Source organism: Bradysia coprophila, unplaced genomic scaffold (genome assembly GCF_014529535.1).
Source record: "Bradysia coprophila strain Holo2 unplaced genomic scaffold, BU_Bcop_v1 contig_151, whole genome shotgun sequence".
NCBI lineage: Eukaryota > Metazoa > Arthropoda > Insecta > Diptera > Sciaridae > Bradysia > Bradysia coprophila.
This window is the reverse complement of record NW_023503423.1, coordinates 6,969,016-6,983,406: the sequence shown is the minus strand read 5'-3', so window position 1 is coordinate 6,983,406 and position 14,391 is coordinate 6,969,016. Positions and strand designations below refer to the sequence as shown.

At 33.8% G+C, this 14,391-nt stretch overlaps 1 protein-coding gene across 1 annotated transcript; it reads right to left on the bottom strand.

The window, feature by feature from the left end:
- Positions 1-4,119: 4,119 nt before the first annotated feature.
- LOC119074989 lies at positions 4,120-13,095 on the bottom strand. Its single transcript, XM_037181390.1, has 10 exons — positions 12,908-13,095; positions 8,780-8,862; positions 8,475-8,712; positions 8,274-8,407; positions 8,057-8,200; positions 7,830-7,988; positions 5,053-5,199; positions 4,750-4,990; positions 4,553-4,686; positions 4,120-4,485 (listed from the first exon to the last, which is right to left on the bottom strand). Exons 2-10 carry the CDS (start codon positions 8,847-8,849, stop codon positions 4,184-4,186), a joined length of 1,569 nt encoding a protein of 522 aa, XP_037037285.1. The 5' UTR covers positions 8,850-8,862; positions 12,908-13,095; the 3' UTR covers positions 4,120-4,183.
- Positions 13,096-14,391: the final 1,296 nt, after the last annotated feature.

Sequence of the window (14,391 nt, the reverse complement as noted above, 5' to 3'; positions counted from 1 at the left end):
TTTACCCCAAATGTTTACGAAATAATCAAAGTAATCTAAGCGCCTTGAATTTGTAGGAAATGAATGCATTAAGGTATATCCAAGGGGTCACCATAGACCTCGCCATAGACTACTAAAAATTATGTGACATTTTACCGAGTTTTTCATTGAAAGTTTACAGACGAGCAGCTGATGACCATAGAAAAATGCTTTTGAACTTAAATGAAAATCCTTTCCTCAGAAAATCCTCAAATTCATTGAAAATCCTCAAAAAATTCTTGACAATTAAAGAAAAATTCTTACAAATTGAGTAAAAATGCTTGAAAATCCTTTGGAATTGAAATTGACAAAAAAATCCTTGAAAATTAGAGAAAATCTTCAGAAAATCGTTTGAGGATTTTTTTAAAATCCTTTTGCACTCAAAATCCACAAATATCTGCCCCTCGTTTACAGGTATTTTGTACGGTATTTTCTCGTAGAGGTGCCAGCGCTAGATTCTAATATTTTTATCGTTGCAAGCATTCAAAAATATTCTTTTCATATTTTCAAATATAACCGAACCTTGAATTTGACACCCAGTCGTTATATCCAATTAATCTATGAACTCCATCGACAGACGAATTGTCCATCTATTAATAAATGCTCAACATTTTTTCCACATTTTTAATCAAACACATTCAATAAAGAAATAATCACACTCTGCAGTGCTTGTTGTTAACACCATCATCAACCTGTCGTTTATCATTTCTTTTCAGTGAAAGTGTTAAATAATTTTTTTTATGTTTTTCGTTTCATTTGGTGCTGAACTTATCTCAACGAAGTTATTTAATATTGATTTTATCTCGCTTTTACAACTGACCATGTCAAGTTACGCACAAGAAGAAAGTTTTTCAATATATTACGAAATCAACATCAATCGGTACATGTATATTATTATCATTACCGCATCAATTTGCGTGTTTTATACTCGAATCATATAGATTGTATGAGGTGAACACCACATTTTTGCAGCCATCCACATCAAATCGACAATTTTAGCTTTGTTTTCATTTAATATCAACAATCAACCTCGCAATCAACAATAACAAAGCACGGCAGTTTTAATATAGATATAATTTACCATTTTGGTAATATCGTTAACGATTGAAATAATTGTTTTGTTTTAATAGAGTTGAAGAATGATTTTTGACTATTATATGGTTTTACGCCGACAGTCGAACCTTATATGTACATGTATGTATATCTAGCGATTGGTGTCAGTCTCCTTTTCAAAACATATGGTAAACAGATCAATTAGGAGCCACTACCACGACAAAAGGTTCTGACCCACTAAATGCCTAAATCCGATCGGGAAATATTCGTAAGTAAATAAATGTTTCTATTTAACTCAACCAAACATGCTGGGAGACTGTACTTATGGTTTTATTTTTCGCTTACTGCAAGGTATCTAAGGTCACTGGCCGTGATTACCGTATAACAAATTATAACAAATTATACCGCAAATTACAATTCTGTTGGATTTTGATTTGTGGTATAATTTGTATGACGGTTTGGAATACCACCAAGTCTATATGAAACGTCATATGAAATACCACAACTCACGAACCCCATAACACAGCTCTCGATCCATTTAAAATATTAATCTTAATTAAAGAAATTCATTAAATAATATTGATTAATTACGAAGCCAAATGTTCAATCATCTTCATAATAATGAATAAAGTTAGCCATCAATCCTGGATATCAAAGGATTTCAAGAAAATTACGTGCAAAGTTAGAAATTGTCACGATACCTCAAATCATGGTCACCTTATACTTATTTGAACATCAACAAAACAAAACGAATCGATACGAAATTGCGTTATTAATATCTCCTTGCGTGATTTATTGGCAATTGAGTTTTTTTTTGTCAGGCCCGTAGCTAGAAACCATTTCTCAGACATCCCAGAGGGGGCTCAACGATGTTAAAAAACTTTTAGTATGGGGAAAATTAAAAAAAACCGGTTTTTGAGAAATTCCAGAGGGGGCTTAGCCCCCACTAGCCCCCCCGTAGCTACGGGCCTGTTTTTTGTATTAGAGAGTTTGTTCATAGATCACATGAGCTATTACAAAAGTACAATTAGTAGCTATTTTCATATTTTCCTATTATAATAGGAAGATTGAGACTTTCACTCATATAAGTAGTTAGTAGACCATCATAAAGATGGGACATTTTTCAGACACCTTGCCTGTGTCACATAAAAATTTATGAAATGAACCATCCGGAACCAACCCTTGACGTAAGATTCGAAGATTTTAAGTAACTCCTCCTAATAAAGAGTCTGAGGAGCTATGCTTTTACCTCAACTTATAATTCTAAAAACTATTTTGAAATGCTATGTCTCTATGAGCCGAAATGTATGAAAAACCAAAATGGTTAAATATGTCTTTTGATTGCGGTATTTATTATGGGCCATCCATAAAGGACGTCCGCACTATGAGGGTGAGGGGGGGTTCGCCAAAGTGTGACCGCCATACATTTGTGTAGTGGAAAAGTGTGGACAAGGGGGGAGGGGGGTCTAAAATTCCAGAAAAATCGCGGACGTCCTTTATGGACGGCCCCTTATTAAGAAAAGAAAACAGTGTGCGATATTAAACGTCTTAACCTGGCCTTAAGAGGCGGTTCACAACACTGACGAAAAAGTGTAATGCAAATTTTTGTATGAGAAATAGGCCTGTTCATTTTAGAGAAATAGTCTCAAATTCATCTGGCATGGTGTCTATCTGGTCCGGAAGGCTAAAATATTGGACCCGTATTTTTTTTAGAATTTTAAAAAATAGTTTAGATCTGGGGAGCGAAGCATTTGTTCATATGGACGAATGCGTTGGTTAGAAGATGAATTTGAGACTATTTCTCAAAAATGAACAGGCCTAATGAGAAATCATATTTCCTGGAGCTAGATTGCCAAATAATTTGTAAGCTCAGGGAAATGATGTCACACTATTTTACGGAATTTTCACCACTCACTTCTCCTTCATCACGCAAAAAAATAAAAATTGACCTAAATTTGTAAGAGACGTCCCGATCTCTTGGACAACTCCTCTCCCTACCAGCATGACGTCATTTGTCAACAGTTTGTGGTGATGACAGTTTGCCATCACCACAAGTTCAAACTCTTCAGTAACCTTTTATATGATTGTGTAAATATGTTTTAGCGTCAAATAATATTTACACCCGCAAACACCCTATTATATCAAGACACAACATAAAATCTTATTTGTACTGCCAATATTGCAGTTTTCTACGTAATCCTTTGTGGATTTATTACAGGATGGTAAAATATTATTTTAAAATCCATATAAAATGAAGGAGTTTTCAAAATTGATATTTTTACTGTAATACACTTGTTGCCGTAAAAGGAATATTTACTCGAAAGTAAGTTCTTTGTTCACTTTATTACATAAAGTTGATTTTCGGTTTTTTCATCATGATACGATTGATTACATTGAGTTCGGAAGCACATTTAAAATTTGAAACCATTCTTCACTGCATTGCATGTACTAAAAAGCTGTAACCCCAGGAGACATATTTTATTTGGGGGGTAAATAGTGTTCATAATCGATGTGACAGATTTTTGTTTTGATTTTGTGTGGATGAGTGGGCAAAGAGCATACACAGTAGTCGACATTCCAAAACCTGTCACTGTATGGAATATAAATTTTTCACCATTTTAACGTTTCAGGTGAATATCGTGTATATGTGAGAGGTAAGTGAAGAATTTTTAGCGCATGTGACAAGGACATATTACATTAATTTGCTTTTATGTTGTGTACACTGGGAAATGATAACATTATCGACGTACTAAAATGTCTTATATTGACGGATTTTGGAATGTTAGTCACTGTAATGACTTTCCACACTGTTTTCACTTTTCCAGAAGTAGGTCACCCCTCCATTTTCCGTTTTTATATTTTAAGCTGAGCAAATTTTCCTGATTATGTAATGGATAAGTGCATCTATTCCTATCGGCTCCAATAACCTACTTTATGCTTAACGTTGACGACTTACCGAACCAAAACCATTGTAATATTTACGATGTGCAACCATAATTCGCTTCGTAGTTTGTCTGATGATACAAATATGTCAACAGAAGGAAAAACACTCACAATGAATGATTTATTACAACGAAAACTTGCTTTTGAAACGAAATAATGAAAATTGAAATCACTCAGGAAGCAATTGGTCCAATGAGTACTCATCAAATAACCTTCCTGCTATACCTCCAACAATGTTACCAATCGAATCTTCTACGGCTGGTCGCACTTCAGCTACTACACTCTTCCAATTTTCGTTTAAGAAATTATTCATTGCTTCACCCAGTTCCGAATTGCCATCAAACAAATCGTCTAAATGAACTTCCGCTGTGCCAATATTGAATTCAATGAACAGATCCTTTACTTTCAGATGTTCCACTTTATTTTTCGTTATTCTATCGGCCTTTATCGACGCTGTGGCATCGACGTCGCCTATAACACCATTTGTCGGTTAGTTGATGACCATTAGGCGAATTAGGGTTTTTTTTTTTACACTCACCAAAATCCCCTCGATACGTGCCATTTCCACTCAGAGGCATCAACAGCATTTTGCCGTGCATGGTATAGTTGCCAGTCATTTTCAAATTTGGGAACCAAAATTTGATTCTGAACTTGTCTGACTCTGGGTCAACTCTGGATTTCGTAAAAAGATTTTCTCAATTTTCACTGTGACTGTGAGTGTAAATCAAATCTTACCGGACACCATTCAATGTGAAATTAGTCAGTCCATAGACTAGTACATTCGAATAGAGTGATTCCATGCTGATAGCACCCGAATTTTGTTTAATCGCAATTTGTGGTATCTGCAATGGTTCGCATGATGGCAACAAAAGCTCTTTTATACCTTCAGCCAATTGCGGTCGCAGTGTTTCAATGGACTCCTTCACACATTCATTGAGGTTCGGATCTTTGCGATGGCAGATTTTTAAGTAAGCCGCTAATTGAACGAAATCATCAGCAATTTATCACCATACGTTAATCGTATTATTGAACACTTACGAATCTTTGACTGACTTTTCGGTACCGTATGAGCCACTGTAAATGTACTTACTGTGGATATTACCAAGAAAATATTCAAGTTGATGCTCTTCATATTTGTGGAACCGTAACCAGTGAACGACTGTCTGAACGAAACCGAATTTTCAACTTGAATTATGCCATTCGCAATTTATTGCATTGCAATGTTTTGAACAGTATGCAGTATACAGTTTACGCTCAATGTTTATGTTGATGTTCACAGTTTATATATACAACTTCCGATAAAATATTGTCTGGAGGAATTAAAATGTGAATTCAACATTTATTTCAATATTTACGGACATGAAAAATGTTTGTGCAGAAGTTGCAATATTTTGGAAATAAAATTTATTATTGCGATCAGCAAGGTCATTAATAAGCAGAAAATCATTTTTTACAATTTATCTGCGCTGGAATGACATGGTATACCATTTTTCTTAGGTCATTTTGAAAGGGGTACTGTCAGAAAAACGTTTTTCCATTAATTTCCAGAGCATAGGTCGATGGAAACGTAACTAAATAAAATTGTGTCTCATTATTAACATTAGCATTATTTACGAGAAGGCTGTCCTACTCATTTTCCCGCTCTTTAAAAATTTTGAGCAATATAACACCCAAATTGTTACCATGAAAATCGTCTTGAAAGATTCTCTTGAAAGAACGGTCTACCGAAACCAATGTGTATTGAGAGATCCTTTTGAAAAGCGACCTGCTGAAATCGAACCCATTTTCCAGTGGGCTTTTTTATATATGCCTCAATAGGTATTGGTCCCTAGAAACCAAAAATATTTTTTTGCCAATTCATCGATGCTTGTGTGGATAGCGAGAGTTGATTGAAACCCGAAAACATGCACTTTGAAATTGTTGTGAAGTTGGTTGTAATTTCGTAGCAAAATTTAAAGTTTTTGAATATTACGGTACACATGGTGGGAAATTAGAAAAATTTGGTCACTTTTGGGGTATGTTGGGCAGCTGGAAAAATTTGGTCACTTTCGGTGTATGATGAGCAGGTGGAAAAATTTGGTCACTTTTAAGGTATAGCTTGGGCAGCCGTCAAAATTTGGTCACTTTCAGTGTATTGGTTGGACAGCCGTCAAAATTTGTTCACTTTTATGGTTTAAATAACGGTCATTTGTATAGTCAGTACATATACCTATATATAGTTAGTATATAGCTATATTGACATATATATATATATATATATATATATATATATGTAGTATATAACTATATTGACGTATATTAAAATTATGTGTGAGAGTACCTAATGTAATCTCGATTTTTTCTTGATAGTGAACAATTCAAATCCAATTTCTTCAATTGACGTATATATATGTAGGATATAGCTATATTTAGTTAGTATATAGCTATATGGACCTATGTACAGTTACTATATAGCTATATGAACATGTATATAGTTAGTATTAGAGGTGTGCGCCGGTCACTTTTCCTTTGATCGGCGTAATCGTCGGCGTTTGTACTAAATAACTACCTAGAGCAATCAGCTCTTCAGAGGAAATTAGGTAATAGACCAAAGAATCAGATTCCTCAGTTTAAATAAGTCGGCGTGAAGAAAATTTGAGGGCTATAGCAATTACGCCGACAATTTTTAAGCGTTTCCGTAAAAAGTCAAAAAATTGTCGGCGTAATCGCTATAGCCCTTAAATTTTCTTCACGCCGACTTATTTAAACTGAGGAATCTGATTGTTTGGTGTATTACCTATTTTCCTCTGAACAGCTCATCGCTCTGGGTAGCCATTTAGACCCAACGCCGACGGTTACGCCGATCGAAGGAAAAGTTACCGGCGCACACCTCTAGTTAGTATATAGCTATATGGTTCTATATATATTTTTATTTTATTTTATTTTTTTATTTTTTCACGTTTAATGACCAACTAACAGGCCGTATATAGTTAGTATATAGCTATGTGGACCTATATATAGTTCTTATATAGCTATATGTACCTATATATAGTTCTTATATAGCTATATGGACCAATATATAGTTAGTATATAGCTATGTGGACCGATATATAGTTCTTATATAGCTATATGGACCGATATATAGTTCTTATATAGCTATATGGACATATATATAGTTCGTATATATGGTTAGTTAATAGCTATATGGACCTATATATAGTCAGTTTGTAGCTATATGGACAATTTTTTTTCGTGACAATTTCTTTTTGGACTTTTTTGGAAAGTGCAGATGCTCACGGACAAACCTTAAAGAACTTTAATCTGCCACATGCGACGCAGAATTTTTTTGGTAAATTTTTTGTTGACAATTTTTCAGTCAAAATTCTGTTATGGTTCAAATTTTTTCTGAAAAAATTGATTGTCGAATGGTTTGGAAAACTAGGCCAGCTAATTTCATAATTGGCTGTGAAATTCAATTTTGCGTAACGACGCTGACAACGTCACCTCTAGCGATATCACTTGTTTTAGAAGTTATCACACATATTGACTGTAGACTGAGTCCAACTTTGCTCTGAAAGAGTTTTTGCCGGGATCATGACTAGAGCCTAAAGTGTATTATAGAATACGATAGATTGCAAGGTCTCGTTTTATTAGAATTACTAACGTGGTGAGTACTCACAATAGTCCCATTATCCTATTCCTAATATTCGTATGTCTCATTAAAAATGCTAAGGAAAGGTTGTAGTAAGTTTATTTACCTCCAATAAATGTTTCGAAACTTCTTATGCTTAACTCACAAACTACCAACTGTGTCAGTCTCAATTTTAATAATACCTACGCTGGTGCTGTCGGAAATAGCTGTGCGTGTGTATAACGGTTACTAATTTTATTTGTGAGTTTCTTAAAAGTTTTTTGCAGTGCTCTTTCAACCAGCGGCACAATGTCTTTGCTTAGCAAATCGAAATTGTCGTTGATGACATCGTTTACTGCCTCACCTAAAATGTTTCGTTTGAGAAATCCGCATTTTCCGATTCTTTTTTTTAATCCACTGAATGGACCTTACCTAAGACCTTATCTCCATTGAACAAATTTCTCAATTTTATGCTGCCACTTCCCAATTTGATTTTGATATCAATTTTTTGAATCTTAACGATTTCACTGGACGAATATTTCGATAGAACGACCTTTACGCTACCGCTGGTTGTAGCTGTAATTAGATACAATTTTGGAAAAATAAATTCACAAGAACAAAATTTCGAAATTAGTCTTCGAACACTTACTGAAATTGCCTGTGAATTTTCCGGATCCCTTGATGGGTAGTAATAAAACTTGCCCGTCTACGCTGTAAGTGCCCTCAACGTAAACATGCGGAATGAATATATCGAAATGGTACTCCTCACCCCAACGGACAATGCTGCAGATAAAATGTATTTAAATTTGTGGTATGATAGAACTTCAATCCGCCACAATTTTTTACTCACTTAAGTTTCTTCACTTTGAAAGCTGACGGACCATACGCTTTCAAATTTTTTGCAGTAATTGTAATACCGTTGTTATTCGTCTTTTCCGATACCAACAAATCACCTAAATGCAACGGATCAATGCCTGGAATGTCCAATTCAGGTATACCATTTACAGCGTACGGTCTGATACGTTCAACGTTATCAATAATACATTGAACGGCTTCCTCATTTTTGGGGCAAACGTGAATGTATTCCGCTGTTTTATTATGCAAATGAAGTTTGTTTTATAGTTCGTGATCGTTAAAAATCCACAGATGACTTACGTAATCCGTCTAGCCCATAACTGGTTGTAATGATGACAGCCAAATACAAAATTATGCTTTTTCCAAACATTGCTGCGAATGATCTGAAAATAAATATTACGCATGTTATAAGTACTCAAGAAAACTTCGAGTGACATTGTACAATTTATATTTTACATGCTATTGGCACGTCATTTCGCCTGCGAATAGTCTTTGTGAAACGAAAAATGCTATTGACAGGCGCCTGCCAATAGTCTCTGTAAAGAGGAAAACACTATTCGCAGGCAAGTTCGCCTGCCAATAGCATTTTGAAGATGCTACTGGCAGGCGTTTGCCAATAGTTTCTTTAATAATAATTTGGCTATTGACAGGCGCCTGTGAATAGTCACGTATATTTTATCTGCCCCTCAGGCTGCTGTTTACTTTTATTATATAAATTGAAAGTCCGAGATTATACTCAAATCAATCGCACTTCAACGACTTTCTGAAGAAACTAGAGAACTTCTTGAAGAAACAACCAAAACAGCGAAATAGCTGTTATTTTTATAACGGAGATTTTCCGAGGAAAAGACTACTTTCTGAAGAAACGAGAAGCAAATATCAATTAAGGGATTGTCCACAAATAACATTACACGGTTGAAAACGTGACTGTCCTTACAATTTTAGACTAAGCAAAATTACCCTAACCATGTCGTCAGAAAGTCTAATTTCTCAATAATATCATTTCAATAAACTCGCTGTCTGCAATGATCCCTTCGGGATAATCTAGAACGGCCTGTAAAATTCGCAAAAGGCTGTTTTTACAAATAAAAATGTAAAAGGCTTCCCAGACTTGCTGGAATTTCAAATTTATTTAAAATGATTCAAAGCGATGTACATTTTACATATATTACCAACCCCAATGAGTAGAAACAATGAATTAAGTTGATTAAGTTGAGATAAGATGGCATTTATATGTAACTAAACTCAATTCGTTCGTAACATTTACAAAGTCAATATGTGGAAATACCGAATTGAGTTGAATAAAGATAGCTAAAGGTATGCTTGGGTTGAGCTGAATGTTTCAACATCTGGAAAACTCTTGAATTGAGCCAAGACATTTTCATCGACACTCGCTCCACAGATCACTAAATTATTCCGTCTTAATTTCCATTAGAAACTACATCATGTTGACAAAACCTAACTCGATTATATTACTATTTCAGATTTTGTGGCAGCGAATTAATTTGCATACCACGGAATTCGCGAAGGATTTCGTATTTTCTTAGAGACAAATTAATTGGTAGATGCTGTTTGCCCCCGGGGGCAAATAGACATATAAAGATTTGAATTCAGCTTTTTAATCTATAACAAAACATTGACCTTCCTAAAAGGGAAACTCGAATCTCGACCGATCAATTACAGTTACATTTTGTAAAGAGGAAAATTTCCTGGAATCGTTGCATTAGCCTTTTCGTTACATTTTGTAAAAGGAAAAAGAGTATAGTTAAAGTCCAACAACAGAGCCTAAGAAAAAGCCTAATTAATAACGTACAATAGAGTATTAGTGATCCCATTTGCTGAACGAAAAATAAATTGTCTGAGCTTCAAAGAAGTATTTTCGTTTGTTTAAAGCCAGGCTTCAAAACCAACTTATTTTTCCAGAGAAATGGTAATAACGTTTTTCTTTCGTGATTTCCATTGAAGTATTTGCAACCAATAGTGTTTATATGTCTATTTGTACCCGGGTGGAAATACAGTGAGTAAATCTCTAAAATGTTTGATTTCAGTATATTTAGCTAATCCTTCTGTCACATCTTTTGACAGCTTTTTACGTTTTAGTACGTTTTCTCTCCCAGTAGCAAAAACCCAATCCCAGCAAAAAAAGAAACTATATCGAATGCCGCAAATGCATTTGAAAACGAACATTCGGTGAAATACTTTTTTATCACACCAAATGTTTATCATTTTATACAAATATGTTCATCTTTATAATAACATCGGTGAAAAAAAAAACCTAATTTTGTCATGCAAAAATATAGATAAAAATTGACAAAATTGCCGACCACAAAAATATGTCGTCGATTCTCATGCATTTTTTATGCATAGCAAAAGAAGACAGGATCAAGCAACGTAATATTTTGTCTCACATAAAAGTTCAACTTTCTTGTAAGACAAATATTACGTTGCTTGTTCCTGTCTTCTTTTGCTATGCATAAAAAATGCATATAAATCGACAACATATTTTTGAGGTTGATAAATCTGTCAATTTTACTTTTGTTTTCGAGATCTCAAAATTGTTTCTTCCCCCGAAGTAATCCATGAATCGTCTGTATTCAATTCTGTTTGCATTCAATGCAACTTTTTCTAAATGCATTCGATGCGGCATTCGATATAGTTTCTTTTTTTTGCTGGGATTGGGTTTTTGCTACTGGGAGAGAAAACGTACTAAAACGTAAAAAGCTGTCAAAAGATGTGACAGAAGGATTAGCTAAATATACTGAAATCAAACATTTTAGAGATTTACTCACTGTAGTCACTTCGGATATTCAGCATTTCTTTTGTAAATATATTGTCGCCAAGTGCAACGGAACGATGAGATCTTAAAATCCAAAACTCATTAGGATTTTTTTAAAGAATTTTTAAGAAATTTTTAAGAAATTTTTTAGATGTTTTAAATTTGTTAAAAAATTTTAAGAACAGTTTTTTACTACTTTTTATGATTTTTTCATTTTTTTTAAATTTAAAACTTTTTAAATAATTTTAAATTCACGCCATAGGTCCGCTGAAAATTCAAAATTAAAAGTGTGAAAACCAAACCATACGCAACGTTGTAAAATGACAAGTCGCGATATTTTCATATCAGAGTGCGTTGAAACTTATTTTTCAGTTCATTTGTTCATTCACTGGTTCAGCTGAAATTCAAATTCTGAAGCGTACTTGCGGCGTGAATTCAAATATTTTTTAGAATTTTTAATAATTTAATAACCGCGTTTATCGATTTATAGCTCGTTGGAAAGGTTTTGACGAGCTCTGCAAAATGGAGTGAAATCTAAAAATGACATGAAAAGAGAGGGAATTGAAAGCAAATTTGTAAAAACTATAATGTTAAAAACGCAGGCAAAGATCTCTCGTCAAAGACTTATGGAAAAGTCACTGTTTGAGAAAAATGTGCTACGGTGGAAGAAATATAAGAATTCTTCTAGAAGTTACATTTTCAACAATTACAATCCGATCGACGTTACTTATACCACATGTTGGTATGTTTCTTATTTATTCCACATGCGATTTACTCGTTACAATATATATAATACAGATAAATGTCGTAACGTTGGTAGTGCATGTGGAATGAATAGCGTTGATTGGATTGTAATTGTTAAAGTCAGGGCTTTCTCAGAACTTTAATATCGCCGAAATTACGTGACACATCCACCGTTTCGACATTTGTGTTTGTAAGAACGCTAAATCAATATTCTGGATAATACGAGCATCCCGTCATATATGAAGTCACAATCATACCTTTTCCAGGAGGGGATCGTTCAGATTGTTAAAACGTTGGACATTTTTTTATCAATAATAAAAATAATTGTAATCATTATAAATCGTTAACTTGTTGATGATGGATCGCTGATTTATTATTATAAATAAAATATTTATTGTGCCATTGACACTGCAAGCAATAAATTAAATTTTATTAATTTCGATTTGCATATACCATTTCTTAGGTTCTTGACGGTTTTATTGGCAAAACAGATAAAAACGAATTTCCAAATTAATGTAAAAATTGTGCATATCCATTATGCATGTAATATATGCAGATCGGAGTCCATAATTTTCTTGTTTCTTTTGCAAATTATTTTTCTTACACGTTCTCGTTCCCATTCTCAACGGACGAGACAAGGTTAAGTGTGAAATCTGTTGATTATTCACTTTGTACCGATATTGACGAAATCTTTGACCATTTTACAATCGATTTATTAGGGCTCATGGACATAGCTTTTTCCTCTACCATTTTAATTAAGCATCAACCAGTATATGTCAGAGATATGCAGTATGCAGTCGACGCATATTTTTTTATTATCTTGAGTTGTAAAATATTTATTTTTTTTTCACTTCACAAACATATAATCACCAACAATAATCAGTACACTCAGTCAATAATAATCTTACATTTCGAGAACGATCACTCCAAACAAATGCGAAAAATATATGCTGAATGCACCACAGGATCACTAGTTAGTGACTGACGACGAAACTCTTTCAGACATTACTTTTATAGCTTTTCAAGGTTAACATCTAAGACGTCTAAGCACAATCTAGTAGAAAATTCTACTAAACATTATTGCAAACTATTAAATTCATTCAATCAATGTTGTAAGTAGGTTTCTATTTGAGTCAATGAGAATGGGTTAAGCAATGAATATAGCATTTTAATATGTATAATATCTATCTGTGCCACATATATAAAAATATATGCTGAATGCACCACAGGATCACTAGTTAGTGACTGACGACGAAACTCTTTCAGACATTACTTTTATAGCTTTTCAAGGTTAACATCTAAGACGTCTAAGCACAATCTAGTAGAAAATTCTACTAAACATTATTGCAAACTATTAAATTCATTCAATCAATGTTGTAAGTAGGTTTCTATTTGAGTCAATGAGAATGGGTTAAGCAATGAATATAGCATTTTAATATGTATAATATCTATCTGTGCCACACGGCAAATGGATTTTAGCGAAATAAATCAGTACACGCTTTCGCGCCAGATCATGCTACAATTCCTAATATTACAGAGTGTACATGCCAGAGAAGACCCATTTTTTTGACAGTGAGCAGAATGGTTCATAATAGCAAATTATCAAAAAGTGACCGAAATTTCGCTAAAATCCCCACCACGACTTTTTCGTGTGAAATTTCTAATTGCTCACAACTTTTAAATTCTGATGATGCCTGGTCACATCATCATGGCAGTACCATATGCAACATGGGAAGAATAAAATCAACAATTAATTGTAGCAAAAAAAGTGCAGATAAGAAAAAAGAAAACCGCGAATCGTAATGAGGAAAAAGTTACTCACTGCATCAATAACGAAGGTAACGAGGCAATTAACACTTCGTTCTTCGTGTCACTAATTAAAATCAGTTCACTTTGTAACGGGTCTTTTTGTTGAAAAACTATGTTAATAAAGAAGTTATAATGATTTCCTCTGCTTTTCTTTTTTTTTAATTTATCATGAAATATAGAAGGTTGACTTTGGTTTGACTATAGGAAAAATTGAAATGTTTCAATGAAGTTGTTGTCATACAAAACATCATGTTCAATTTGATTAATTTAGGAGACAATATTTTCGGCTATATAATAATCAGTAAAAAATACCTTTAAAGGTAAAGGTGACGCAAGTCCTTCTGTCTTTGCTCTCAAAATAATCGATATGGCTAGGAGTGATGCATTCTGCAACTCAAAAGTCAAACTCAAAAAACTTAACAGACTAATGAAAGCGGAACAAATGGCAGGTGATAATCTTAGAATTTCTTATCCCAACAAAAATCTTTTCGAGAAAAGTGTGACGCAGTCTTTGAAGTACAATTTCTAAAATGAATGATATCGCTAGAGTTGGCGCTTTCAGCTTTGTTACGCAAAAATTAAA

Bases quoted from the DNA above. Each gene is read 5' to 3' on its own strand.
- LOC119074989 (XM_037181390.1), bottom strand. From the start codon at position 8,849: ATGTTTGGAAAAAGCATAATTTTGTATTTGGCTGTCATCATTACAACC. The intron at 7,989-8,056 runs GTAAGGTCCATT...GAAACATTTTAG, and splicing joins CAATGGAGATAAGGTCTTAG to GTGAGGCAGTAAACGATGTC. The intron at 4,687-4,749 runs GTAAGATTTGAT...TACGAAATCCAG, and splicing joins TTCACATTGAATGGTGTCCG to AGTTGACCCAGAGTCAGACA.